This window comes from Callorhinchus milii, unplaced genomic scaffold (assembly GCF_018977255.1).
Source record: "Callorhinchus milii isolate IMCB2004 unplaced genomic scaffold, IMCB_Cmil_1.0 Scaffold2, whole genome shotgun sequence".
Lineage (NCBI taxonomy): Eukaryota > Metazoa > Chordata > Chondrichthyes > Chimaeriformes > Callorhinchidae > Callorhinchus > Callorhinchus milii.
The window spans coordinates 83,136,494-83,164,010 of record NW_024704743.1 but is presented as its reverse complement, the minus strand read 5'-3'; the positions used below and the strand labels follow the sequence as shown (position 1 = coordinate 83,164,010).

The 27,517-nt window shown below is 42.7% G+C and overlaps 1 protein-coding gene across 2 annotated transcripts; it reads left to right on the top strand.

Moving 5' to 3' along the window:
* On the top strand, positions 1-27,517 carry LOC103183218 (prostaglandin reductase 3). 2 transcript variants are annotated; one of them, XM_007900568.2, is made up of 2 exons: positions 1-369; positions 26,368-27,517. In XM_007900568.2, exons 1-2 carry the CDS (start codon positions 71-73, stop codon positions 27,290-27,292), a joined length of 1,224 nt encoding a protein of 407 aa, XP_007898759.1. In that variant the 5' UTR covers positions 1-70; the 3' UTR covers positions 27,293-27,517. The 2 variants fall into 2 exon arrangements, with proteins under 2 accessions (XP_007898759.1, XP_042188305.1); XM_042332371.1 differs by lacking the exon at positions 1-369 and adding an exon at positions 12,938-13,017.

Genomic DNA, 27,517 nt, shown 5'->3' with positions numbered 1-27,517 from the left:
AGAGAGAGAGAGAGGTGTGTGTGTGTGTGTGTGTGTGCAACAGCAGCAGCAAAAAAAAAAGAAATAGCTGATGGCCCGTCTCTCCCCGACAGCAGCAAAGCTGGTGTGTGGCATCCGCTGGACCTGTCGGATCGCCGCGCCGCCGTGTGCTGTCCCGGTCCAGGTCCCGGTCCCGGTCCCGGTCCCTCGCCGCGGTATAGTTGACATGTCCTACTCCCAGCAGTTCATGGACTTCACAGCCTCCGCCGTCCCCGGCGCCATGAGGAAGCTGGTGGTCACCGCACTCAGCCCAAACTTCACCGAGGCTGTGCGCACTCAGTCCGCCCGCGTCCCCACCCCCGGAGATGGAGAGTTACTGGTGCGGAATCGGTGAGTCGCTCAACATCATTCTGCACGTTACGGTTATGATTTATTAGCAATATTATTCCACCACCACCACCACCACCACCCTCCCAATCCCCCCCACACCCCCCCACACATCCTCCCTCCTCTGCAGGGAAAGTGCGCCGCCGCCGCTGTGCTGTGCTGTGCTGTTCTGGTTTGTGTTTTTTTTTTGTGTGTTTGTTTTTTGTTTTGGGTTTTTTTTAAAATAAAAAAAAGTAAAGAGAATCAAAAGTTTGCGGGGTTTTACCGGCTGCGGTGGGGGGGGTGGGGGGGTGGGGGTTGTGCCGAGTGCTGTCGGCAGCGATCTGTTCCTCCCCAACTCCAGTCTCCCTCTGTTTCGCGGCGATGGTCTCTCACTCCTCTCGAGTTTGCAGCCGGAGCTGTGTGCGTGGAGAGAGATTATATATACATCTGTATATGTGTATATATATATATTTATGTGCATTAACCGAGGCAGACCCGCTTTGCACTGGAGTGCCTCCATCGTCAGCTTATACGTCCAAACCAGTCCCGGGATCCGCCCTCACATCTGTCAATGTTATCCATCCATCACCATCCGTCCATCTGTCAGTCAGTCAGTCAGTCTCTGGGTGTCTGTGCGTCAGCTCCGAGCACGTAACGTGCACTAAACTGACACAAATGCGCTCACTCACACTGACTGACTGACTGACTGACTGGGGGCAGCAGATCCACCAACGCACACACACACACACCCACATACACACACACATACACACACATGCACACATACACATACACACACATGCACAACTGCTGCCCACACCGCACTTTGCCACAAACATCTTTGTTGCATTGGGCAGTCAGTTTCTGTTCGACCAGCCAGCACCTGTGGGGGTTTTTTTTTTGTTTTTAAAAAAAATGCCCTCTAATAATCCTTTTATTATTTTTTTATTCTGATTTTTAACTCTCTTGGTTTCTAAATATTTTAAGATTGTGAACAGCCTCGTTTGCACATGGGTGGTGGAGGGGTGGGAGGGGTGGGGGGGGGGGAAAGGGATGTTTTGCAGGTCAATAGAAGGGCCTGTCCGGATTTGCTCTCTTTTCTTTCTGTGCAGTGAAAATTAAATTTGCACGGTTTTTAGGCTTTTATGCATTTTGGAGATTTCGAGGGGATGGGATTCAGTTGCCCGCAAAGACTATTCGTTACGTTTCAACGCTGCTCAGCCCGTGCATCTGAACGGGTTGCACACAGCGTGCTCATCGGAGTGGGAACATCGCTTTATTTAGAGGCTGATGGTTTCGGGTCGAAACACTTCTGCAGATACTGCACTCCACAACAGAAACATATATGTGGAAAGATTGAAGCATTTAAAACCATGTACTGAAATGCGCCAATCTGTGGTGCTGAGCTTCGCTGTGAATGACAAAGCACTTCAGGACAGTATATAGACACAGCTCTGGGAATGTAGTCTGTACTATACTATACTATACTATACTGTACTGATTAGGAAACACACCGAGGTTTAGGATTGCACAAGTATTTGACAGGTACCAATTCGAAGTTAATGTGCAAAAGGCAGTTCGCATCACCTAATCTTGTTTCGGTGCCCAATGTTGGAAGACATTTTGCTGATGTTAATGTTAAAAGTCCATCAAATCGTCTCGATCAATTTGCACTTCGCAGGTTTTAGTTCAACAAATATTTCATGAGTTTGCATTCCTGTTTTGTGGAGCTTGCCCCCCAAAATATATACAACTTAAAATAAAACACCCTACGCGCAAACCAGCATTTCTTCTGACCTGAACATGGTTTCATTTTTGCGCGAAATAAAAGCGAGAGAGAAAACGTGCAAAAAAAAAAACGGGGTCTTTGTAACTCCTGGTCCAAAGGTGCTTTAAGTTTGAATCGGCTTCGATTCATTGAAGAGGATAAATAAATTCGGGGACTTTTGCGCCTAATGGAACTGACCACATCACAGGGTCGCGATGAAAGAGATCGGTTGGGTTTAACACACGACCACAGCGCATCCTTGTCAGACTGTGCACAAACTTCATCGCAAGAAATATGAAAAAAATGCAGCACATTTTAACATCAGTGTGACATCAACTGTCCATAATTGCTCTTCGCCCCTTTTTTGGGGGGTTAGACAATTGCTCTGTGACACGTAGGATTGAGTTATTTTGTGTTTTCCACTGAGGAATGTTACCATTAACATCGACTATCAATAAGTGGGGTAAAGCAATCGTTTTATGCTGTGCAGTTTACAACTCAATCACTTACTTGGTTAAAATATACCCACACACGCTTCGTTCTTGCAGTCAATGACACGTTTTTTGTAAATAAAAAACGTGAAAATACTTTTTTTTAAAAAAAGCTGTATTCTCCAGCAAGACTTTATTTGCTGCTAATAAAACCGGTTTAAATGTTAACTTCATCCCGATGACAACACACCGGGACGCTCTTTCGGTGAACTCGGTTGCAGTTTTCCCAGGGTGTGTGTTAAGTTGAGAAATTTAGCTCATCGGGGATGCATTCAAACAGATTTTTTGCATTTCATTGGGTCCAAAAAAAAATAATTGCCATCGTTACGTTTGGCTTTTGCGGTGTGGTCGGCGATATTTCGATAGAAGCAATAAATACATATAGAACCGTGGACATCACCATTCACCCTGACTCATAACATACGCATATTAACGGGTGCAAACACTATTTTTGCCCGTGTGTGTGTGTGTGCGGTGTGTGTGTGTGTGTGTGTGTTGAGGGGTGGGGGGTGGGGACGGACTAACAGTAAAGGGTTTGCAGTTCGAGGTTGTCTTTTTCAAATGTATTTGGCTCTGTTTTGCTCCGAAATGCTGTTTGCAAATCAACTTGCCACCACGATCTGGGAATTGTTTGCTGGGGTGCGAGGCGGGCATTGGAGTGAGTGGGATGCAGTGGGCAAGACTGTGCCTCACTGTAGGACCACTCTTATTTGCAGGTAAAACGACTCCACAGCGGGATCCTCGGCATAACATGGGAAGATCTAACCCGAAATAAAACCCCAGCCGTCAGATTTTGTTTTGTGCAGCAGCAAACATTTGGTGAGAGCCCAACACACACACACACACACACACTCACACTCGAACGCATTTTACAAGAAGAGGGAGAAGGGAGAGAGAAAAACAGAACACCTTTGATAATAATAATAATAATAATAATAATTTTAAAACGGATGAAAATAACCCTGCAAAGAAATGCAAACAAGGCCAAGTTAACGCCACTCTCTGTGCTGCACAAACGTTTTTAATCAGGACCAAACCAGGGACGTTTCAACTTTAAAACGACTGCACTTGGCGTCCTGTGCTAAACCGACCCATTTCAAGTGTTCAGTGAATCTAACCTCTGGTCAAGATTGCAGCAAAAGGCGGATAACCCCGCCGGGGTCATTGAGGCTAAATTAATATTCTTTTTCTTTACATATCCCAGCAATCAGAGAGAGGGGGGAAATGTGCTTTTAAAAGCAATCAAACCCTTTGAGCCCTATGGAGGGCCGTGTTTGCTCAGGAAGGTACTGCAACTGGACCATTGCTGTCCACTTCACTTCACTGCACACTGCAAAGTCCCATTGCAGATCATCACATCATGTTACATAAAAATAAACATTGCATCTCTTTCTCGGGGAGGAAGGAGGTTTCATTTAACTATTCAGAAAATATATGCTGTTTTGCTCCACATCCAATCTCCAAAGGAGGAAAATACTTTTCGTCGCGGCTCTCTGCTGAAGGTGGAAGCATTGAAACTTTAGGAATCGGTTCGATTGGGTTTTTGTAAAGCTGCTCGTCATTCAACAACCATGTCCAGCTTCCAAACCAGGCAATAAATAACATAACACAGGCAGCCCCCAGCGCTAAATGTAATAATGCAGCCTTTTCTGGGCAGGAAAGCACAGAATCAGAGCTGGTTCTGCATATGTATGATCTGTTCTTGCGACTGTGGAATACATTCCAACATCACCTACAATCACCGACGCCGTTACTTTCATTTTTGATGCAAAGGTTAACCCTTTTCAGATTAGATTTCGTGTTGGTCTGCGCTGCCTACAAACAAAGACTGGGTTTCAGATTGAAACCGCATTCAAGTGAATTTTGAACCGTGCGAATGAAAAGGTCCAACAACTGCAAAGTGCGCTGTGAAATAATTCGCAGTCGCACAGAGAAGTGCACAGAGAGCTGCACATTTCAGATGATTTCTGAACCTTTCAAGGAGTTCGATCGAGTCCACGCTTTAGGAGACTGGTATGTTTGAATGAGCTTAGGCTTTCCCCCCAACCTGCACTTTGGAGCTGCACCAGAACCATGTTTTCCAGAATTATATATATGCATATATATATATTAAAAAACTGGGATCAGTTAACGCAGAGCATCACACGGCTCAATCGCCGCAAACTCTCGAATAAACAAAACACGCGAACGGTGTTTTCATTTATCTTTTTTTTCACCCCCTCCCCTCTCATCCCCCCCCCCAAAAAAAAATAAAACCCCGCACAAACAGCCTTGAAAGGGTTCTTTCAGTGCCACCGAATGAAATCAGACCTGTTCGAATGGGTGACCACTGACCCACTTAACATTCACTCTGTATAGTATCTGCAGCGCAAAGCGAATCTCTGTGTCATGTCATGTAATTCTGCTTAAAACTGCATCCACATCAACGCAGATTTATTTTATTTTTTTGTCCCAACATGTGTGTGTGTGTGTGAGAGAGAGAGAGAGAGAGAGAGAGAAAGAGAAAGAGAGGGGGGAGTCAGGATCAGTAAAGTCGAGAAAAGTTTCCATTCGTACCTGAGTTCAAAAAACAATCCGATGCCTTACATTTCTGGAGCAATTGGCAAATAGGTAGTGTTTTTTTTNACAGGTAGCGAATATTATTACACATGCATTACTGATCCCCCTCCCCCCCCCACCACCACCCCCTTTTCCCTCCCCGATTTAAAATAACCCAGCTGCACAATGATTAAAAATAAATACCCTGGGTGTATAAAATATACCCCTCCCAACATTTTGCCTGGTGAGACGTTTTCTCTTCTGGGCGTTGCAATTGATCTGTGCATTTCAGCCAAAGGACTGACTATTCCTCTCCACGTACATAACGCAGACAGAGTGCAGGGAAGGGGTGGGGGGGTGGTGGAGGGGGATATTTCGTGCACAAACCGAGCTATATAGTGTTCAGGATCACAGGCATTTTACTGCATGACTTCATTACCAGTGACATCATTAGTCTGCCTGAACTGGCATCCAAATTGTCAAGTGCTCTCTCTCTCTCCCTCTCTCCAGGAGCTTCCAGGAATTTGTTCAATTTACTGGCAAAAAAAAAAGCATTGCTCCAGAGCTCCTTCCCAACACATTTGGAATGATGGCTCTTAATGTTCATTGGTTGGGTGAAGGAGCGAGAGGGAAAAAAAACGAGTCGACTTAATAATAATAATCGTTTCTTAAAATGATGCAGATTCCAAGAAGAAAAATTAGAATAAAGTTGCTAACATGCAATCGAATCCATACTGGCAAATCCCTGAAATCAGCAAATCTTTTTGAAGTCTCAATTCAGTCCTAATTACAGTCAGTGGCTGTAAAGTCAGTCCTGTTATTGCACCTCCCCAACCTTTTGCATATCGCAGGACTCCACTGTGTTTATTAATGTAAGACATTCATTTGGTAAAACGAATATGAACTTTCTCATATTTTCCAATGTGGTTCACGATAAAAATGGAAGCAGCCTTTTTTGGGAGAAAATAACCTGGTCGTTTTGATTTGATATGCATATTTATGGATTGTGTGTGTTTTATTTTACAATAACATTTTACATTTACATTAACAACATTTACTATTCACAGTGATAACAGTATTACAGAATTATTGCCAATTCGATGATTCAGAGCTGTTACTCGGGGTGTGAGATAAACAAGTTTTTAGCAATAAGATACATTTGCAAAGAGTCTTGCATCAATTTCTAGTTTTTTTAATTTACTAGAAATATGATAAAAGCATTAAGTAATCATACTTAGTAGCAGTATAATATAAGTTCCTTCTATTCAAGCATATTTAATTTTTCTGTTAACCTACAACAAGTCTCACAACTCTTCTAAGACATCTCACTAATTTTATCCAGCGAGCCAGTGCTCAATTAGCCTGAATTAGCCAGGCAACAATTATAATTATTATTTACATCTTATTATTATTAATAATAATAACAATAAATAATAATCCTTGCATTTGATACATGGCTTCATCACAATGCTGAAATGTCTCAAAGCGTTTCACAGGATTTTACTGTAGAAGTGTATTTTTTCAGGCGAACTATAAATTGGCCTCTGCATCCCTCATTGTGGAAGGTGAAACAAGTCAGGCTGACTACCAGTGCCCCTTTGCCAGAAATGAATGTGCAAGGACATCAGGTGAGGGTAGGATCAGGTGCAACCAAATCCCTCCGCAGTCAGATAAGCTGCCAAAACTCACCGTGAAAACTCAAACAACAACTTGCATTGTTATAGCACCCTTCACACGGGGTAGCGTTCCGCAGCACTTGACAATGGCGGAGTCTGACCCCGAGCCAAGGGCAGAGGGAGGGGGAAGGTGACCGTAAGCAAGATCAAAAAGGAAGGTCTTGAGGTGGGATTTGAAAGTACGGAGGGAGGGGGTAAGGCGAAGGGATTGAGGGAGATAGTTCCAGAGTTTTGGGGTGTAGTGGCTGATGGTGGTGCGGAGGGGACGGGGGACAAACAGGAGGCAAGAGGCAGCCGAGCGGAGGCAGCAGGTGGTGGAGTGGGGGGTAAGCAGGTCGCACCTGTTAGCGAGGTGCGAGGGCATGAAGGGATTTGAAAACGAGTGAGAGGATCTTGAAATCGATCCGTTCAGGCATTGGGAACCAGTGGAGCCTGGCAAGGACTGGTGTGATGGGGGTACGAAGTTTTGTGCGGGTAAGTTCCGGACGCAGAGTTTTGAATCAATTATATTATGTGTATGGTGGAGCTGGGGAGACCAGCTAGGAGGGCATTGGAATAGTCCAGCTGGGAAGTAACAAAAGCATGGACGAGGGTTTTGGCTGCTTTGGATGTGAGGTACAGTCAGAGGCGGGTAATGTGATGGAGGTGGAAAAAAGCATTCCTGGTCAGGGAACGGATGTGGGGTAGAAAGGAAAGCTGTGTTTCGAACCTGACACCTAAGTTGCGGACAGGTTCGGTGAGTCTGAGGGAGAGCCCGGGGAGGTTGAGGGTTTCAGACCCACAGGAGAAAACACGTTAATGGGAGTCAAAGAGTATGGCTTCTGTCTTGCCAACATTCAGTTACAGGAAATTTGCACTTAACCAGTCCTTGATGTCCATCAAACAAGCCAACAGGACATCAGCAGACTGGATGAGCGCAAAATATTCAGATCTTCTGCGAACATCGGACAGCACTACTTTCTGCTGTCCATTACCAGATAAACCTGGAAGAGAATACTAAAGCCTGATATTCGATTCAAAATCTATGTGTAGTAGAACATTAAATAAATTTGCAAGGGTCAGCAGTGATTTTTTTCCACTAATTTTATCACCGCTCTATCCCTCTCCCACCAGCCCCAAAGCAGGAGAACAGTACCACATGTGCTTGCAGCTCTGGTTATTCATCCAAATGACTAGTCTTCATGTGTAAAACTAGGTAGTGAATTTTGGCAAGCGAATGGTGTGGGGGGGTGGGGGGGCATCGCAGCTGTACTGGATCCTGTTCTCACTGACATCCACACTATCACGTTTCTAGCAGAGGGTCACTGGAAAGTGATCAGTGGTATGAACCTGGTTGATTTTTCTCTCTCCCTAGCCCAGGGGTAGCGAGATGAATTATAACATCCCTACAGCTGCCCTGGCTGAGATCAGCTAACTCAGCACAGACAGTCAACCCGCGTTTCATCATCACTAGGAGAGCAGTGTTTGTAATGAGCGTGCTGGAAACAGAAACCAATAAGTTGCCAACAACTGTCCTGCAGCCTGTCTGCTGTTTCTGAACTCAGAGCCAGATCCAAAAACAGCAAGATTAAAAAATGCAGTGACACAAAAATTTGCAAGATATCATAAATAGCAACTAAGGAAAGTGATTTCAAGGCTGTAATTCAATTTCAAGGTTCAGATGACAGATACAACCTGTTCCATGTCTTGCTGTTGAGGTTTATGACATCATCTGAACTCCCTGGCTAGACAACGGTCCTGCCAAGTCCTCCCCGCTATCCAGTTGTTTTGTTACATAGTGCAGTTGTCCTTTGTTGGAAAGTACTCAGTACACCAATAGATATAGAAAGACATAGGAAAGCTCTTCAGTTCCTGTCTGCCCATTACATTAAAATGCTAAAGTAAATGTTGGTTTTCCAAATTTTGTACGTTCATTAGATGTATCAATATAAGAAATCCACAAATGTAGCATGATATAGGACAAAGGTAATTCACTTGCAAAACCACTGGTTGATATTTGCAATGACGGTGCTATTCAGAGTGCTTTGGCTGGCACAGAGCACTGGATTTCCTGTAGCTCGTGCCACAGACAGGGAAGGTGCTGGCTCATGTCTGTGATTCACCACATGCTGAGTTCCTGATCTCAATGCCCTAAGGACAGGCAGCAAGCAGACGCATGGTGCTTCCCCACATAAAGTAATCCCCGGTTGACACTCTGTGACTCCACTAGTAATGGCACTCCTGCTGTTGCAGGTTGGGCCTGAAATCAGAAAATACTATAGTGAGGAAACAGGACATTCAACCTATCAAGTTTGCATGGTGCTTTTACTACATATAAGCCACGTAATCTAACCCCAATCTGCTGCTCGGAGGTGGCCTTCTTTAGAATGGCTGAGCCATTGCTACCAGATGGAACTCCTTTGTCTGAAAGGCCAGTGGCATCAATATTCATTTCTACCCAAGCGAGAAATGTCCAACTGTAAATTATATAGACACGATTGCATTTGTGACACTATAATAATAATCCTTGCATTTGATATAGATCCTTATCACATTTTGGAGACGTCTCAAAGCACTTCACAGAATATACTGTAAAGTGAATTGACTGTATATTTTGTGGGCGAAACGCGGCAGCCAATTACGTACAGCAGTATCCCACAAACAGTCATGGATTAAGCGACCAACTGAGCCAGGCTTTCTATTGTCCGAGACAAACCCAAAATTACATGCTTGCTCAATCTTTGATGCATGTATTGCAGCAACAGAATATCTGCAATTTTTAAACTATTACTGGATGTCTCCAAAACTCTACCGCTTGTCTGACGTTGTTCATGCATGGCCTCTTCATAAGATCACAAAATCAGTTGGGTAACAAAGGCCCTTCAGCCCATTTGATTACATCCTTCCAGAATACCCACCCTACTGTTGTCTCAATGCAGCACCAAGCTTTTTATATGAGTCCAACATGCTGGCCTAAACCACCCATCCTGATAACGTGTTTCAGTCAATAATTACCATCTGGGTAAATAAATATTTTCAAGTGACTGTCTTGAATTGCCCTTTGCAAACCAAAACCTGTGTCCTCTTGTTCAACAGTCTCAAAGAGCAAAGCGTAAAGTAAATGTAACATATCATCAAATGTGATAGGCCAGAATATGAGGAAGGAGATCCAATCATACACTGAAATAATAATAATCCTTGCATTTAATGTAGCGCCGTATCAGGTCTTCGAGACGTCTCAAAGTGCTTCACAGAATATACTGTGAAGTGAATGGACGGTATATTGTGTGGGCGTGGCAGCCAATTACGCACAGCAATGTCCCACAAACAGTCGTGGATTGAAGTGACCAATTTGTTTAAGGAATTATTACCCCCAGAAAAGCAATCCGTCAATCGAATAACAACTGGTACTGCTAGGTAAACAGAGGCATGTAGAGTAAGGATACTTGCCCAGCTTTTCGCCCTGCCGGGAATCGAACCCAGGTCTCTCGCTTGCGAGGTAAGTGCTCTAACCACTGAACTATAGGACTCCACATGAGCCATGTTGGGACATGAGCTCACAGTCTAGACTGAGGTCAGCACTAGGGGAATCGTCATGCTTCAAGTGAGATGTTAAACCAAGGTTCCATCTGCTTGTTCAGGTGAATATTACATGGAACTTTTCAAAATAAAAGGAAGTTTCTGACCAATAATTTTCAGATTAATTGATCATACACTTCATGGCTGTTTGTGGGACCTTGCTGTGCACAAAATGATTGACATATTTGTCTACAAAATTCACTTCAGTCCTAACACATTGACTCATTAATCGCTATCATTGAAGTCTGCCACTACTTTTATTACCATCATTTAAGTAGCGGCTAGTCAGGAAAATGAGCATTAAACCTCTGCCCATACATAGCTTGTGTAATGTCATCACACCAAATCCATTTTCACTGGATAGAAATTCTAACTGGGTCTAGATTTACTTTATTTACGTAGCATTTCTGAGCAATCAACATTTATTAAAACCTCAAATACAGTCTTTAATTTTGAAGTTGGTTTCTCTGTAAGTTCTTTTTAAGAAATTACAGAAAATGGTCTTGAAAGCTAAAACTGAAATAAACAAACTGCCAACTTCTGCACACTCTGAAATGTTATGTTAATGAAGCAATTTTAGACTTGGGTGGAATTTCTACCCACATGTCTATAAGCAGGATATGGGGAAAAGACACGAAAATTGAACTAAATGGATGGTTCCATCAGCACAGGCATAATGAATCAAATGACCACTATGCTTTAAATGATAAGGTTCTACAACCATGTTATAACCTTGTTATTTTTCAAGTTATACACTGGATGATATATATTCTGTGGAACTGGCTTTCGGTCTGTATTTTATTTTTTGGTAAGTAAAGCTCTGAGACACATCTCCCAGATGTGAAAGGCGTTTCGCCCACAAATATACAGCCAATTCACTTTACAGCAAATTCTGTAAAGCGCTTTGAAACGTCTAGAAGACGTGAAAAGTGCTATATCAAATGCAAAGATTATTTATTATTATATTATTATTATTGTAAATGAAAATTCTATCAATTGTAGTGCATTGTAACTATTGGGATGCATACCCCATTATAGTCACCTGCTATAGTCAGCCTGCATTATAAGGAGATATGTTAGAACAAGGTTGGCTGGCAGAACCATTGTTGATAGGGGCAAGTCATGTTCCTAAATTTGAATAAATACTGCAATTTTTGCAACTGATATATCAATAATGTCATAACACTTCTTCAGTTCTACAAATGCTTGAGTATTTATTCAGATTCACATAGGTAACAGAAACATTTTTAGATTTTGAACTGCTAAAAACATTTGAGGAATAACGCCACAATTGCCACTCTTTGTCTGACCACCCGTTTCGATAGTCTTCTTGTCTGTCTATCATCCTTTTGATTAAAAAAACACATTCTCACATATTTTCTATTTGCTTTTGAATATTGTTCTCAATCATTGAATAGTTAATAATAATAATCATCCTTGTTTGATATAGTGCTTTTATTTGATATAGTGCTTTTCACATCTTTGAGACGTCTCAAAGCGCTTCACAGAATATACTGTAAAGTGAATTGCTGTTATTTGTGGGCGAAACGCGGCAGCCAATTGCTCACAACAGTGTCCCAAAAACAGTTGTGGATTGAAGTGAACAATTTATTATTGTTTTTTTCTTGAGGGTTTATTATCAGTTGTGTGGAATAAGGAAACTGGCCCAAGGTTTCGCCCTGCCGGGAATCGAACCCAGGTCTCTCGTTTGTGAGGCGAGTGCTCTAACCACTGAACTACAGGACTCCACTGGAAGGCTCCTGAACTGTTCCAGTGTGCCACACTGTAAATCATGTGACTTCATTTAATAGTGTAATAGTTTTTAAGGAGCACTTGTGGGCCGGCAGTTCAGAATCTAAAACCTCCACTGTGGACTGGTCGAAACAATCAAGTGATCCGGATTCAGCTCACAGGCCTTCTGTTGTGCAGCACAGGTCTGGAGGCTGGTAGTTCATGAATAATGAGGTGTTAAATGGACCTATTTAGACAAACAATTATCAGATTGGCATTTGAAAGGTGAGAATGAAGCTATTAATCCATTACTTAAATGTGCATTGTGTATGTGGACCTTAAATTAAAATTAAAATTACCCCTGCTATTATACACTTAGCAGAATGAGCCCATAGAATGAATGAGGGGATACTCAATTTAAAAACAACTAAACACCCATATGAAGCATCTGGTTACAGTAATTGGAACACACTTAAGTGACACAAACTATGAAAAATAGGAGCTGTCTATAATACCTAAATTTATAGATACAGTACATGCTGACCCCGGTTATAACGCAATGGTTTAGATTATCAAACTCAGACCCTTATAATGAGGCGGCTATACAAATGGTCACCGCTGACATCACTTCCCGCAAGCAGGAAACTGACTATTCCAATTCCAGCAGTTGGTAAAACAGGCACAACACCAGGAGGATTCTGCGTCTTGAGTGCTGTGCGCAGGAGCCTTCCAGTGTGCCACACTGTAAATCATGTGATTTATTTTAACAATGACGAGAATTTGCACTTATGTGGTCCCTTTCATGTAGGAAAACGGCTTGAAGTGATTTACATGGATAGCTCGGGACACCGAGCTTGATGGGAAGAAGGGGGGTATGGGGAAAGCGACAGAAGGCACAATCAGAGAGGTAAGATTTTGACAAGGGTTTTGAAGACAGAGAGAGAGAGAGAAAGGTGGTGACGTGGAAAGATTTTGGGTGGGAGTTCCAGACTGGGGGCGTGTAAGAGGTGCAGCAAGCCGAAGGGTGCGGAGAGAAAGGAGAGGCTGGAAGAGTTTGCAAAGTTAGGGTGGGACAAGTACATGAAGGTATTTAAAAATCAGTAAGAGGATCTTGAGTCAATCCAGTGGGGGATGGAGCCTGGAGAGGAAAGGGATGATGGGAATACAGAGCCGTGTTCAGGAGAGGATACAGACTGGATTAACTGGGGCGAGTGGAGGGTGGAGTTAGGCAGAGGGATTCTGGATGGGTCCCAGAAAATGGGGCAGAAGTTGTTGTTGTTACCTGCCATCCTGCAGTTAACAACAACCACTTGATGGGAGAGGTACTACAGCAGGCCACCGTTGCTGCATTTTACAGAGGAAGAAGGGGCAAGGGTGGCTGATGCTGGGGATGAAGCACCACTGTCATGGTCATAATCTATCTCTGCGATCTTCAGTTCAGGTAGTCTCACTGCATTATTGTACTACTCTGTACTACACATAACTATTCTCTCTGTCTCTGTGTCAGAATGATTCCCTGCTAACCCCTTCCCCTCCCCCAATCTTTCAGAGCATATTTTATCTTTGCTTATTTTCTTTCAATTCCCTCTCTGTTGACTGTTTTTTGTGTCTTTTTCTGGTCTTTTTTCTCTTTCTCCATCTCGCTTTTTGTTTCCCCAATTATTCCCTTTCCCTCTCCTCCTCTTGGTCCCCAGAGACAGCTCCCCCCGGGATAGTTCTGGGGAATGTGTAATGGAGCGTTTGATTTTGCCCCACACCAGAGGCTGAACTGGATTGGACTGAACTGCCAGCCCACGACATGCCTCAGGGACGTGTCATTGAGGTGAATCCCAACAGCAGAGGGCGGGCGGCTGGTCAAACACAGCAGAGAACTACTGTTAACATGGCCGTAGAGATTTCAAGCTCTCAGCAGCCGTTTCCTTTGTACTTTCCTTCATCTCACCCGGCACACTTTGTTTCCTTTGGTCGACGCTGCCTCAGAGCTACAATATTCAGAGAAGCAAATGCATTTATTTTGCTTTTTAAAAAAAATCTTCCAGTGCAAGATGGTACCCTAAGGGATTTCCATCATGTAGTGATGGGAGGACGGTAAGGGTGGGTTATTCTGGAAGGATGAAATCAAATGGGTCGAAGGATCTTCTTCATCCAAACCACTCTTATGATCTTTCGTTCGGGAGGCACCTTGGGAAATCTGTCAGTCTCCCAGAAGTGATGTAAGGTTTAGAGAGCATAATATGCCCTTGCACTTCAATGACCTTAATTGCAATCCAGACTAACCAATGGGAATAACACCTCCCGTAAAGCTTGTATATGAAGTGAATTGTGGGCAGTCGTCTCATTCCAGCTCCCAGAGTGAGTGAATCCTCATCACAGAATTGGAAACTCGATCAGAAATCCTGATACAATTACCGGCGTCACTGAACTAAAGGCCTTGTTATTGATGTTTATTGAAGTTACAAGAAGAAAACTAGATCCAGAATCAATGTACAGGACGTTTAAAAGAGAGATTAGGCAGGCAGCCACACACACACACACACATACACAGGCAGGGAATGGTTTAAAAAATCGTCCATTTGTTTCTTATAAAATAGTAGAACAGGCTCAATGAAATGCATGTGTCAGCCTGGTTCAGTTGGTAACACCTTCGCCTCTAAGTCAGGAGTTTGTGGGTCCAAGCCCCATTTTGAGAGTTTGAACTCACAATCTAGGTGAACTCTAATGCAATCCTGGGGAAGTGCTGCATTGTTGGAGTTGCTGTCCTTCTTATGAGAGGTTCAAGTGAGGTCCCGTCTATCTGTTCAAATGGACATTAAAGATTCCATGACACTTTGCAAAAGAGATAATGGAGTTTCCCTCAGTGTTCTGGTCAACAGTTCCCCAGATAAAATTGGTCATTTACTTCCTGTTTGTTTGTGGGACATTGCTGTCTGCAAGTTGACTGCCGGATTTACTTATTGAATATGATCACTGCACTTTACAGTCAATCCTGCGGAGGGCTTTGAGACACTCCTAATGTGAAAGGTGGTTTATCAAATGCAAGGATTATTATTTTCCTCATCGTCATTTTGGAATGCACCCCTGGTAAAATGAAAGCTGAGGTCTCAACAGGACGTTTAGACTAATATCCTAGTTCAGGCACCGCTTTCCATTTTTGTGACCTGCTAAAGCTATTTATGGATCAATCAAACCACACTGATGACTTCAAATGGGTCAGTATAAGGCACAATACAGCCAGTTTTGGCAATGTTTACAAATTACGCCTGACACTGGATCTCAGTGGAACACCATTATATATGAAATTGGGTTTTACAATATAACTTAAAAGAAATCTTGTAGTTCCTTCCTTGAAAGATTTCCTAGTGTTTTTCAGAAAATTCTTAGCTCATGTGGGTCTAAACAGTCTAAATGCATCTCAACAGTTTGGATGCTCTTAAACATTGGTTTCAGTGTATGTCAGCTGACCAAAAACAAATGTTTGTGGTAAATTGGGTTCCAACATTTGTCTACGTAATCGGTCTCCACACTTGACAGTAATTACTCTGAAGCACGCTAAGACATTTTGACGTTTTAGATGCTATAAAAATGCAAGTTTTCATTCAAATTACTAATGATTACCATATCTCAATGTAAAGAATACCTTTAATACTTTTTATTGGGCTTTATGGACTTTAGTTCATCACCAAAACTATAAATGAATACAGGAAATGCATTTTTGTATGTTTTATGTTCCATCCTTCAAAAAAGTATAGTACTGTATTAAAAGTAAAAACTCTCTGGGTTGGTGCCATCACATATGGGCAGCTGGGTACAGACTTCCTTTATGGCTGCAATTTATTTTTAATAGCTTCTAGTAAAAGTCAATTGCAGGGACCTTTTGTTGAGCTCAGGCAAGATCAATCTCAGGCAGGCTGTGTGGAGCCGACATGTTTTGGTGCTGCTGCTTACCTTAAGCATCAGTATTCAGCTGAAAGAGAAACTACCAGGACCTACATGTACAAAAACAACAAAGGTGCCTGTTGTGTGGAATGGAAACAATGAGGTGATGTCCCTGGGTCATGGAGAAGCTAGATAATTGATTCTTTTTCTTTTGCCTGCGAGGGAGGAATGTTAGGGTAATCTGTGATAACGGCTACCAATATTGGGGTGAAAATCCACAGGATCATAAGATCCAAACTCAGCTCTTCAGAACACTCACTATTACCGACCCCCATCATTCACCCACCCCATCATTGCATCAAGCTGCTTTTTAAATGAATCTAGTGTCATGGCCTCTCCCAGCTGTTATGACAACCTGTTCCAGTTGTTGATTACTCTCTGTGTAAAGAAAAAACTAGCTGATATCTGTCCTGAAATTGCCCTTTACAACTCTAAACCTATTTGTGATGGTTCATAATGTGTTCCCTTACAAGGAACACGCTGTGAAATGCCGTACATTTCTTCCCACTCTTTGATTAGTGCCAGTGCTCACTCACTTGTTAATCATCTCCTTTTCCATGTTGAATCCAACAACAACAACAACTGGCATTTATATAGCGCCCTTCACACCGGGTAGCGTCCCAGATCGCTTGACAGTGGCGGAGACTGACAATGAGCCAATGGGGAGAAGGAGGGGGAAGGTGACCATAAGCACAATCAAAAAGGAAGGTCTTCAGATGGGATTTAAAGGTGGGGAGAGAAGTTTGGCTGCCGCAGACGGCATCTTGGATTTTGACCAATTGATCCCACATCTAATTTGCTGATATGGGAGCAGATTTTCATTTAAAAAGTAGAGGAAACAATACAATACAATACATTGATATAGTGCCTTTCATGTCAGGAGGACCCCAGCATTTAATAATAATAATCCAAGCATTTCAGTTGGTTTCCTGCAGCATTGAGATGGTGCCATTAGGCACACAAAGAGAGCGCAATCCCCATGGAGGTGGTGCCTTCAAGAGTGGAAGAGTGAAAATTGGTGGAGCAAAGTAAACTCCTCTCTTTTACAACTGATCTGAGGTTTAGGGTCAGGTGTTACGGACAAAATCTACTGAATATAATGCCAACCATTTTTATCATAAGAAATAGGTCACAATCTTGACATAATAGCCAATCTGGAAGGAAGTGGAATACCGTGTCACATGAAGGGAAAAAATAAATCAATTTATGGCAACAACCAAAGAATTTTCCCATGAGCGCAGTGCTAGTTAGACCATCGTTCTGAATCTCTGTTGACCACAGCGCAGTCCTGCATTGTTGCAGTCAGTGTACACATTCCATATTGGAAAAAGGGGTGAAACATTGGAGAAGAATCTCAATGGGATTATACCTTGGTTTATCATACGATTTTATTAAGGTCAGTTTTTCTAGTTTGTAGCCCAAGGAAGCAATGATGTAAATTGCTTTGAAAGGTTTCATTTGGCGATGAATGACGGAAATGTGTATTTACAAGAAATCCTTTTGCCTGAGTTACAAAGGAGATAGTGGGTTTGAAAAATATACACTTCAGCTTTGTGTAACGGTATTATTTTTTTTGACTGTATCTGCAAAGATAATGGCATAATTAATTAATCTTGTGATGTTTGGCAGTACGCATTTTCAAGCTGCTCAAAAAATATTACTCTGGCATTATTTAAAATGATTTAATAAGAAAGGTGAGCAGTAGTTGTGAATCTAAAACAACAACAACAAAATTACATTTGTATAGTGCCTTTCACGTCGGGAGGACGTGCGAAGGTGCTGGACAGTCAGTGTTTCGGACACGAGCTGGGGGTCAGGTTCGGGGAGGGTGGAGGGCAGGGGGGAAGAAGGGTGACCGAAGGCACAGTCGAAGAGGAGGGTCTTGAGACACGTCTTGAAGGAGGCAAGGGAGAGTGCGAAGCGGAGGGACTGTGGGATGAAGTTCCAGAGGGTGGGGGCAGAGTGGCTGAAGACCCGGCTCCCAAAGGTGGGGCGGGCAAGGTGGGGGATGTGAAGCAGGCCGGAGCCCACTGAGTGTAGGGAGCGGGCAGGTTGTTACGGGGTTAGAAGGTCGTAGACGTAGTGGGGAGCAAGGCCATGGAGGGCTTTGACAGTGAGGACCAGGATCTTGAACTGTGTCCTCTGAGTAATGGGAAGCCAGTGGAGTCAGGTGAGAGGTGGGGTTGATAGGGTCACTGTGCCTGGTGCGGGAGAGAACATGAGCTGCAGAGTTCTAGATGATCTGCAGCCTATGGATGGGGGAGTTGGGGAGACCAGCGCGCAGGGAGTTTGCGCAGTCGAGCCTGGATGTTATGAATGCATATATGAGGGTCTCGGCGGCCTGCGGTGTGAGACAATGGTGGAGCTGAGCGGTGTTGCTGAGGTGGGGAAAGGCGGAGCAGGACATGACATGTATGTGGGGTACGAAGGACAGTTGAGGGTCGAACAGGACGCAGAGATTCCGTATTGGCTCCGTGACGTGTAGAGTGCATCGATGGAGGTAGATGTTGTCAGTGCCCGAGGTATGGAGGGTCTGATGACATAATATTGAAAAGGAGATAATGAAAAACAAGAATTAAGAGGTAACATATTCAAGAAAATTACTCTTTCCTTAAGAAGGCTTTGTTTAACATACGAGTTAGTACATGTTTCACATGCACTTCTTGAAAAGGTAGGATGAGGTTAGAAGAGCCAAGGCAGCCATCATTGATACTTAAGAAGGCACAGATCACGGCTGGTCAAGTTCTCTTTCACAGCGCTCCATCCAAGGACTTGGATGCTCACAATCCTTATAACTCAGAGAGTGGTTTTAGCTGGATTAGGGGAAAGCACAATTATTTTTACATCTGATATAGCACTTCATAGATCAAAATGCCCCTACGTGCTTCAAAGGGAATTACTGTAAAGTGTAGAAACTGTAAGCCACCATGGCAGCCAATTTGCACACAACAATTTTCTGCTAACAGCCATGAAACAAATGACCAATTTTATCTGCAAGATTATTGGCCATGATACCAGGAGGAGCTCCCTTCCCTTTTGGAATAGTGTCAAAGGTCTTGAATTGTTACAAAGCAAAAGTATTTTTTAAAGTACATGTATAATATATATATATAAAAAGTACTCTTTTATAATCATTTCTCTTATGTCAGCCTGGCCCAGTTGGTAACACTCGCCTCTTGAGTCAGAAGGTTGTGCGTTCAAACTCCATAGCTCACGTCAAGGCTCTGAGCTGACATAGATGAAGCTGACACTCCAGTGCAACATCAGAGGTTCCATCCTTTGGATGAGACAAAAACACAAAGCCTTGTCTGCCTGTTCAGGTTAAAGATCCTGTAGCACTATTCAAAAAGAGGAGGTGAGTTTCTCCCAGTGTCCTGACCAACAATCCACCAGATAAATTGATCAATTCACATCTTGGCTGTCTGTGGGACATTGCTGTGCACAAAGTGGCTGCTAAAGTCAGCACACTTTACAGTAAATCCTGTTAACTTTGAGATGCCCTTCCAATGCGAAAGGTGCCATATCAAACACAAGGATTATGACTTTTATTATACTTCCGAGGCAGGTAAAACGAGCGCGGTATCTCAGGATGTGGTGAAGGGAGGAACGTGCACTCTATGCTTGATGCGCTGTTGCAGCAGCTGTTAGTGTGGTGGAGGGCAGCCAGCACACTCCATGTCATTGATGTATGAAGAAGGATTAACGGTGGTGATGTAATCGCTGAGCGTTTATCATGAAATAATCAACAGCTGATTACTGCAAAATAATATGGCAAGTACACATTACAAGTCATTAATACTCTTTTTGTCGATGTAACAATTAACTAATAGTCTTTGGTGAGTGTCAACATACATCAAGGACGTAATGCAAGCTGTCAGCTACACTGGTAGAAATGTGGCTCAAAACCAGAATCAGAGTCATCAGCTGATCAAAACAGGAAAATACCCCTCCTGAGTCATGCAAGGACTTTGCTAACCCCTCACTCCAATCACCTACTCCAGCTTTTATAGGATGGACTTCTTGGTTCACAACCTTTAATCCAGTCAAACTGCAGGACCAAGACTAAAGAAATGACCTCAACCCTGTATAGGAATTGCTCTGGCAAACTCCCAGCCATAGTATTATAATACAAAATGATACAGTGGCTTTTGCATGTCGTATGTGTGTCTACCATTCTGCGTGCCATCCATCCTGTTATCCACTTAGTAAGGACTCAAACAACAACAGCAACTTGTATTTATATAACGCCCTGCACATAGGGTAGCGCCTCGGAACACTGAGCACAAACCCATGCTTATTGGATGTCAAATGACCAACTCATGACTATCCATGTGAGATGGGGGTGGAGGTAAGTGGGGTTTCCTTGGAGCTGAACTGGTTCTAAGGTGGTGACATGCTTGGCAACGGAATATCAGAATCGAGCCAACCCTCTGTGGTAGTCTCTGTAGTCTGGTACCTGAGCCAGGCAGGTCCTGAGTATTCCAGGACACTGCTGATGACAGCACTGCCAGGCTGGCTCATCAATAATAATGCTTACATTTGATGTTGCGCCTTATCACGTCGTCAAGACATCTCGAAGTGCTTTGCAGAATATACTGTAAAGTGAATTGACTGTATGTTTTGTGGGTGAAATGCAGCAGTCAATTGCGCACAGCAGTGTCCCACAAAGAGTCGTGGATTAAGTGGCCTTAAAACATTATTTTTTAAGGAATTATTACCCCCGGAAAAGCGATCCGCCAATCGACTAACAACCGGGTTCCTACATAATGCTAGGTAAACAGAGATGTGTGGAGTGAGGAAACTTGCCTAACATTTTGCCCTACCATGGAGTACTAAGTACTAAGTACTAAGTGGTTAGAGCACTTGCTTTGCAAGCGAGAGACCTGAGTTCAATTCCAGGCAGGGCGAAACCTTGGGCAAGTTTCCTTACTCCACTCGCCTAATAATCCCGCCAAAACAAAAAACAATAATAAATTGGTCATTTTCAATCTACGACTGTTTGTGGGACACTGCTGTGCGCAATTGGCTGCCGCGTTCGCCCACAAATATACAGTCAATTCACTTTACAGTATATTCTGTGAAGCGCTTTGGGACGTCTAGAAGACGTGAAAAGCGCTATATCAAATGCAAGGATTATTATTATTACCGGGAATTGAACCCAGGTCTCTTGCTTGCGAGGCCAGTGCTCTAACCACTGAGCTACAGGAATCCACATAGGATTTGAAAGGGCAGACCAATGAGTGGGGGCAGAGATTCTTCCCATTCAGTTCCTTTTAACCCTACAAGCCAAAGCCATAACTGGTAGGGTAGTCTAAGATGGACAAGCAGCAGGAAAGCTTACCAGACAGGACTTTCAATGGCAAGCTATATGGTTTCAGCTGGTTAGACTCGAGCAGTATCCCAACACACATTTTGGGGTCCCAAGCCTTGGCTCGTGTCAACCTGTGCCTAATGCTCTCTGAAATTAGGTAAGCAAGATTATCCCTCCAGGGAGAGAGTGTGGATTCCATTCCAAACATGTGAATTTCCTTGTGTAGGTGGGAGGTATGGAACTCTCACTTTGGTTTGGATACACTTAAGCATGGTGACTGCTGGAGTTTAACCATGTAGAACTGCAAAGCCTGCCATTTAAAACACCGGTGTGGATTCAATATTTACATTTCACTTTGACTGTAACCAGCCCTGGGCCATGGATTGAAATGGTCTAAAGGTTGAGAACCTTTGGCTGCTTGAGAACATAAGTGCTCAAGGCATAAAATATTAAGTCTAAGGAAGCCTTGTACTGGAGTTATTGTTACTAAATAATATAATGAAACATTACATAAGACAGAATGTGACGAGATGTAATGTATCTCGTCACATGTAATGTAAAACATACCATGTAATCATGCTTTGTTTTCCGCCAGTTCCTTCAGAGAAAACTTCTTGACACAGAAATATTTTATTCAGTGACACAATGTGGTCTCCCGACTATTCTGTCTCCTCAAAGTGCCTGACTATGATGTGCTTTACAGCACAGATTGTCTAGCAATATTCAGAGTCTTTTCCAACAGGCCACGGTTTATTTAATTTGGGAAACAATTGTAGACATATCTTAAGGCTTTTATCATAAGCACTTGTAGTCTCAAGCAGCCAATTTAGACAATCTCAATCTATAGCGTAGGGCTTGTTTTAGTCATAGTTACCCTTCTCGTCCGAACTAGACAAGTTAGGACCACCTTGAGTCCTGAGTGGAGTCCTGTAGCTCAGTGGTTAGAGCACTCGCCTCGCAAGCGAGAGACCTGGGTTCGATTCCCGGCAGAGCCAAACCTTGGGCAAGTTTCCTTACTCCACATGCCTGATAATAATCCCTCAAGAAAAATGAATAATAAATTAGTCACTTCAATCCGCGACTGTTTGTGGGACACTGCTGTGCGCAATTGGCTGCCACATTTCACCCACAAATATACAGCAATTCACTTTACAGTATATTCTGTGAAGCACTTTGAGACGTCTGGAAGACATGAAAAACTGCTATATCAAATGCAAGGATTATTATTATAAATTGCGGGAAACTTTCAATGGCAAGCTATGTGGTTTTAGCTGGTTAAACCTCAGCAGTACCCCCAACACACTTTCTGCCAATGCAGTGGCATAAATCAGCTGTTCTGATATCGCCCTAAGAAAGAAAAAAAACTTGCATTTTTATAGATTTTTATCATGTTGAAATATCTCAAAGCACTTCACAGGAAATTTGTGTGAGTAAGTGGAATGCATGGCTCTCTCTGTCTGGATTGTATACCCTTAAACATGGTGATGGGTTTAGAAATGTGTCAGACCAAAACAAAGGCTGGTTATAGTGAACAGATTTTGTAGGCAAATACAACAGCCATTTACATTCACACTGGCCACAAATAATCCTGATCTTAATTACCAATTAATTATTCACAAGACGGAGATTCTACGTTTATCGTCTCCGAAAGCCATTGACTGAAGTTGAGGTTAGGCTCCAAAGGCACCAGGAGCCTTCCAGCAGATCAAAAGAATGGATGTTTTGCATTTGTAAGTCGGCAAACTATTTGGTCATGGAAGGCATCAGAGAAAAGCCCAATCCCGTTCTTGCCAACAGTCCTACAGCCTCTCCAACCCCGCAACCAACCCCACCTCTGTGAAGTATTCCAAAATGTTATGAAGAGTGCTATATAAAGGCAAGTTGTTATTTGCACATTTGCACTTTACATTTAGGCATCACTGGATAATGATTGGGGCCAGAAACCCGGCAAATTTATTTTTGTTATCTCAGGGAACTAAGGCCAATTGTAGTGTCCCAACTGTTGCTCCTGTTGAGATCAATCAGTTTAGCACAGAACCTACAACCTTCTGATGGTGTGCGTGGCTTTGTGCTGCAGTGCATACAATGTCATTAGCTACTTGACCATCAGAGGGGACATGCTGCTTTTTTAATTCTATTAATATATATCGATAACAACAAGTATTTCAAGATTGAAGTTTGATTTCAATTAGCAATTAATTGTAAATTATGATGGATGCACTATTTATTTTTAACCAACAGCTTGCACTTATGTAGCACCCTTTATGCTTGTAGCATCTCGGAGTGCTTAATAGTGGCAGAACTTGACACTAACAATTGAAACGAAATTTCAAAGATCTGGTTGGGAATGCAGACAGTCAAACATCACTGCCGTTAGCAAAAGCATAATAATTATTAAGACATCCACAGAATAATAGAGTAAAGATAGTTACCTTTTATAATAATAATGATAATAATCCTTGCATTTGATATAGAGCTTTTCACGTCTTCTAGACGTCTCAAAGCGCTTCGCAGAATATATTGTAAAATGAATTGATTGTATATTTGTGGGCAATAAACTGCAGCAACAGTACAAGAAAATGCAGCAGATTGAAGTAAAGATTGCAACATTTCTTAACATCTTTCTTGTGTAAATGTCGCAAACTTCATTTGCCAAAAATGCACTGACCTGTCCACCAAGCACTTCACGACACTGCACCCCTCAGCTGTCATCTTGGAAATTCACCTAAAAAATACAGTGTACAGTAAATCCTGTGTAGCACTTTGAGACATCCCCCTGATATGAAAGGCACTATAAAAAATGCAAGGATTATTAATAATTATTAATAATACATTTCTGATTGCTGCTTACACTGCTCATAAAATCGTAGAATTATACATCACAAAAGAAGGCCATTTGGCCCATCGTGTCTGCTGGTTCTTTTAAAAGAGCTATCCAAATCAATCCCACAACCCGTGCTCTCCCCATAACCCTACAAACTTGTCCTCCCCAAATAATTATCTGCTTCTCTCTTAAAGATTGTTATTGAATCAGGTTCCACCACCCTTTCAGGCAATGCATTCCAGACATGAACAACTCGTATGAAAAAAATTGTTGACCCTATTGAATCCCCTCATAATTTTGAAAACTTCTATTAAGTCTCCTCTTAACCTTCTCTACTCCAAGGAGAATAATCCCAGCTTCTCTAGGCTCTCCTCATAACTGAAGTCCCTCGTACCTGGTACCATCTTAGTAAATCTCTTTTGCACCGTCTCCAATGCCTTGACATCCTTCCTAAAGTGTGGTGTCCAGAACTGAAAACAGTATTCTAGCTGAGGTTAAAACCAGTATTTTATAAAGGTTTATCACAACTTCCTGACTTTTGTATTCTTTGACGCTATTTATAAAGCTTAGTATTCCGCATGCTTTTTTTTTAACAGCTTTATCTACCTGTCCTGCCACCTTCAGAGATTTATTTATATGAACCCTCAGGTCTCTGTTCCTTCACCCACTTTAAGATTGTACCATCAGCTTATATTGCCTCCTCATTCTTCCTCCCAAAATGCATCACTTTGCAGTTATCCACATTAAACTTCATCTGCCACGTGTTTGCCCATTTTACCAGTCTGTCTATGTCCTCTTGCAGTCCACTCCTATCCTCCTCACTGTTTACTACTTTTCCTAGTTTAGTATCATCTGCAAATTTGGAAATTGTACTCTCTATACCTAAGTCCAGGACATTTATATAGATCAAAAAAACAGTGGTCCCAATACTGACCCCTGGGGGACACCACTGCACACTTCCCTCCAGTCAGAAAAACAACCATTCACCACAACTCTTCACTTTCTGTTTCCCAGCCAGTTCTGTATTCATGCTGCCACTGTCCTTTTGATACTGTGGGCTTCTATTTTGCTTACATGTCGCTTATGTGGCATTTTATCAAACCCCTTTTGAAAATCTATATGGATTACATCAACTGCACTACCTTCATCCACCCTCTCTGTTACTTCATCAAAAAACTCTTATCAGGTTTGTTAGACACGGTTTCCTTTAACAAATCCGTTGGCTGTTCTTTATTAACCCATATTTTTCTAAGTGAAAATTTATTTTGTCCTGGATTATAGTCTCTAGAAGTTTCCCCACTAATGACATTAAGTTGACTGGCTTGTAGTTCCCGAGTTTATCCTTCTGCTTCATTTTCTACAGGGAATAACATTTGCAACCCTCCAGTCCTCTGGCCCCACCCTGGTGTCCAAGGAGGATTGAAAGATTGTGGCCAGACCGTAATAGAATATAAATTAGCAGCATATGTAACAACCCAATGGACAATGCCATCAGCTAACATTATATATATCATCAAACATAACCAACAGAAACAGTGTCAAAAGTGTGACTTTACCTTATGAAATATAATGTTTCATATACACTCCAAAATACAATGCAATGTAAAAAGACCACGGCTGGCTGCTAAATATATGTATGACTTACTTCATAATAATAGTAATAATACTCTTTGAATTTGATATAGCGCTTTTCACGTCTGCTAGACGTCTCAAAGTGCTTCACAGACTATACTGTAAAGTGAATTGACTGCATTTTTGTGGACGAAACGTGGCAGCCAATTGCGCACACCAGTGTCCCACAAACAGTCGTGGATTGAAGTGACCAAATTATTATTGGGTTTTTTTCTTGGTTATTATCAGGTGTGTGGAGTAAGGAAACTCGCCCAAAGTTTCGCTCTGCCGGGAATTGAACCCAGGTCTCTCGCTTGTGAGGGGAGCGCTCTAACCAATGAGCTACAGGACTCCACATATTTGATAACATAATGTACAATATAATATCACATACAATATACCTAATGTAAGAAAATATGATGTTGCTCTGTATTTCATTATGGAATAAAATTTGTGATGTTTCACAGCAGTTGTTCGACTAAATAAAATTTCACCCCAGTGTTAACTAGCGTAGCTCACTGCACTTATTGGAAAATCTTAAGTGACTGATTCTTCCATTTTTCTGTTTGATCCAGATTTGTTGGCATCAATGCGTCTGACATCAACTACGCTGCTGGGCAATACGATCCTTCCCTTCGGCCTCCATTTGGCATTGGGTTTGAGGGAATTGGGGAAGTGGTAGGCCTAGGTCTGAGTGCCAGTGCCAATTATGCTGTGGGCCAGTCTGTGGCCTATATGGCACCCGGGGCCTTCGCTGAATATGTAATAGTGCCAACCAAAAAAGCAGTCTGGGTACCATCCGTTAAGCCCGAGTTCCTCACTCTGCTGCTCAGTGCCACAACAGCTTATATCAGTCTGAAGGAGCTGGGAGCACTGTCTGAGGGTCAGAAGGTTTTGGTGACGGCAGCTGCTGGTGGCACTGGTCAGTTTGCTGTGCAACTGGCCAAGAAGGCAAAGTGTCATGTAATTGGCACCTGCTCTTCGGATGAAAAGGTCAGTTTTCTGAAATCCATAGACTGCGATCGCCCCATTAACTACAAAACTGAGAACGTCGCTGAAGTTCTTCGAAAGGAATACCCGGAAGGACTGGACGTGGTCTATGAGTCGGTGGGAGGCGACATGTTCAAGCTGGCTGTCAACTGCTTGGCCATCAAAGGACGTCTTCTGCTCATCGGCTTTATTTCGTCCTATCAAAACCCTGGGGGCCTCAAGGCTGTGGAAGTAGATAATCTGGCACTAAAATTACTCCAGAAGTCCGCCAGCGTACGTGGCTTCTTCCTGCTTCATTATCCCTCTCAGTATCAGGCTGGTCTGAAGCACCTGATGGAGATGTATGAGAGAGGTGAATTGGTCTGTGAAGTTGATAGGGGAGACCAGGCCCCAGAAGGCAGATTTGTGGGGTTGGAGTCCATCTACCAAGCTGTAGATTACCTTTACCTGGGGAAAAATATTGGGAAAATAGTGGTAGAGCTCCCGCAGCCAGTAAAGGCTAAATTGTAACTGGTTAAGATTCGTAGGGTTGGAGTCTTGGCTGCCAAGCTGTAGATTGATCACCTTTAATTGGAGAAAAAATATTGGAGAAATTATACAAGAGCTGCCACAGCCAGTAAGGGCTAATCTGTAATGGGATGTTAATATACAAACTCCAAAATGATATTTGTGAATAATATTTGTGAACCTCAGATTGGGTGTCAGGTAGTTACCATTAAAGATGTTTGACATTGA

Coding starts and splice junctions, on each gene's coding strand:
- LOC103183218 (XM_007900568.2), top strand. CDS start 71: ATGGCCCGTCTCTCCCCGACAGCAGCAAAGCTGGTGTGTGGCATCCGC. Junction 370..26,367: donor GAGTTACTGGTGCGGAATCG/GTGAGTCGCTCA, acceptor TGTTTGATCCAG/ATTTGTTGGCATCAATGCGT.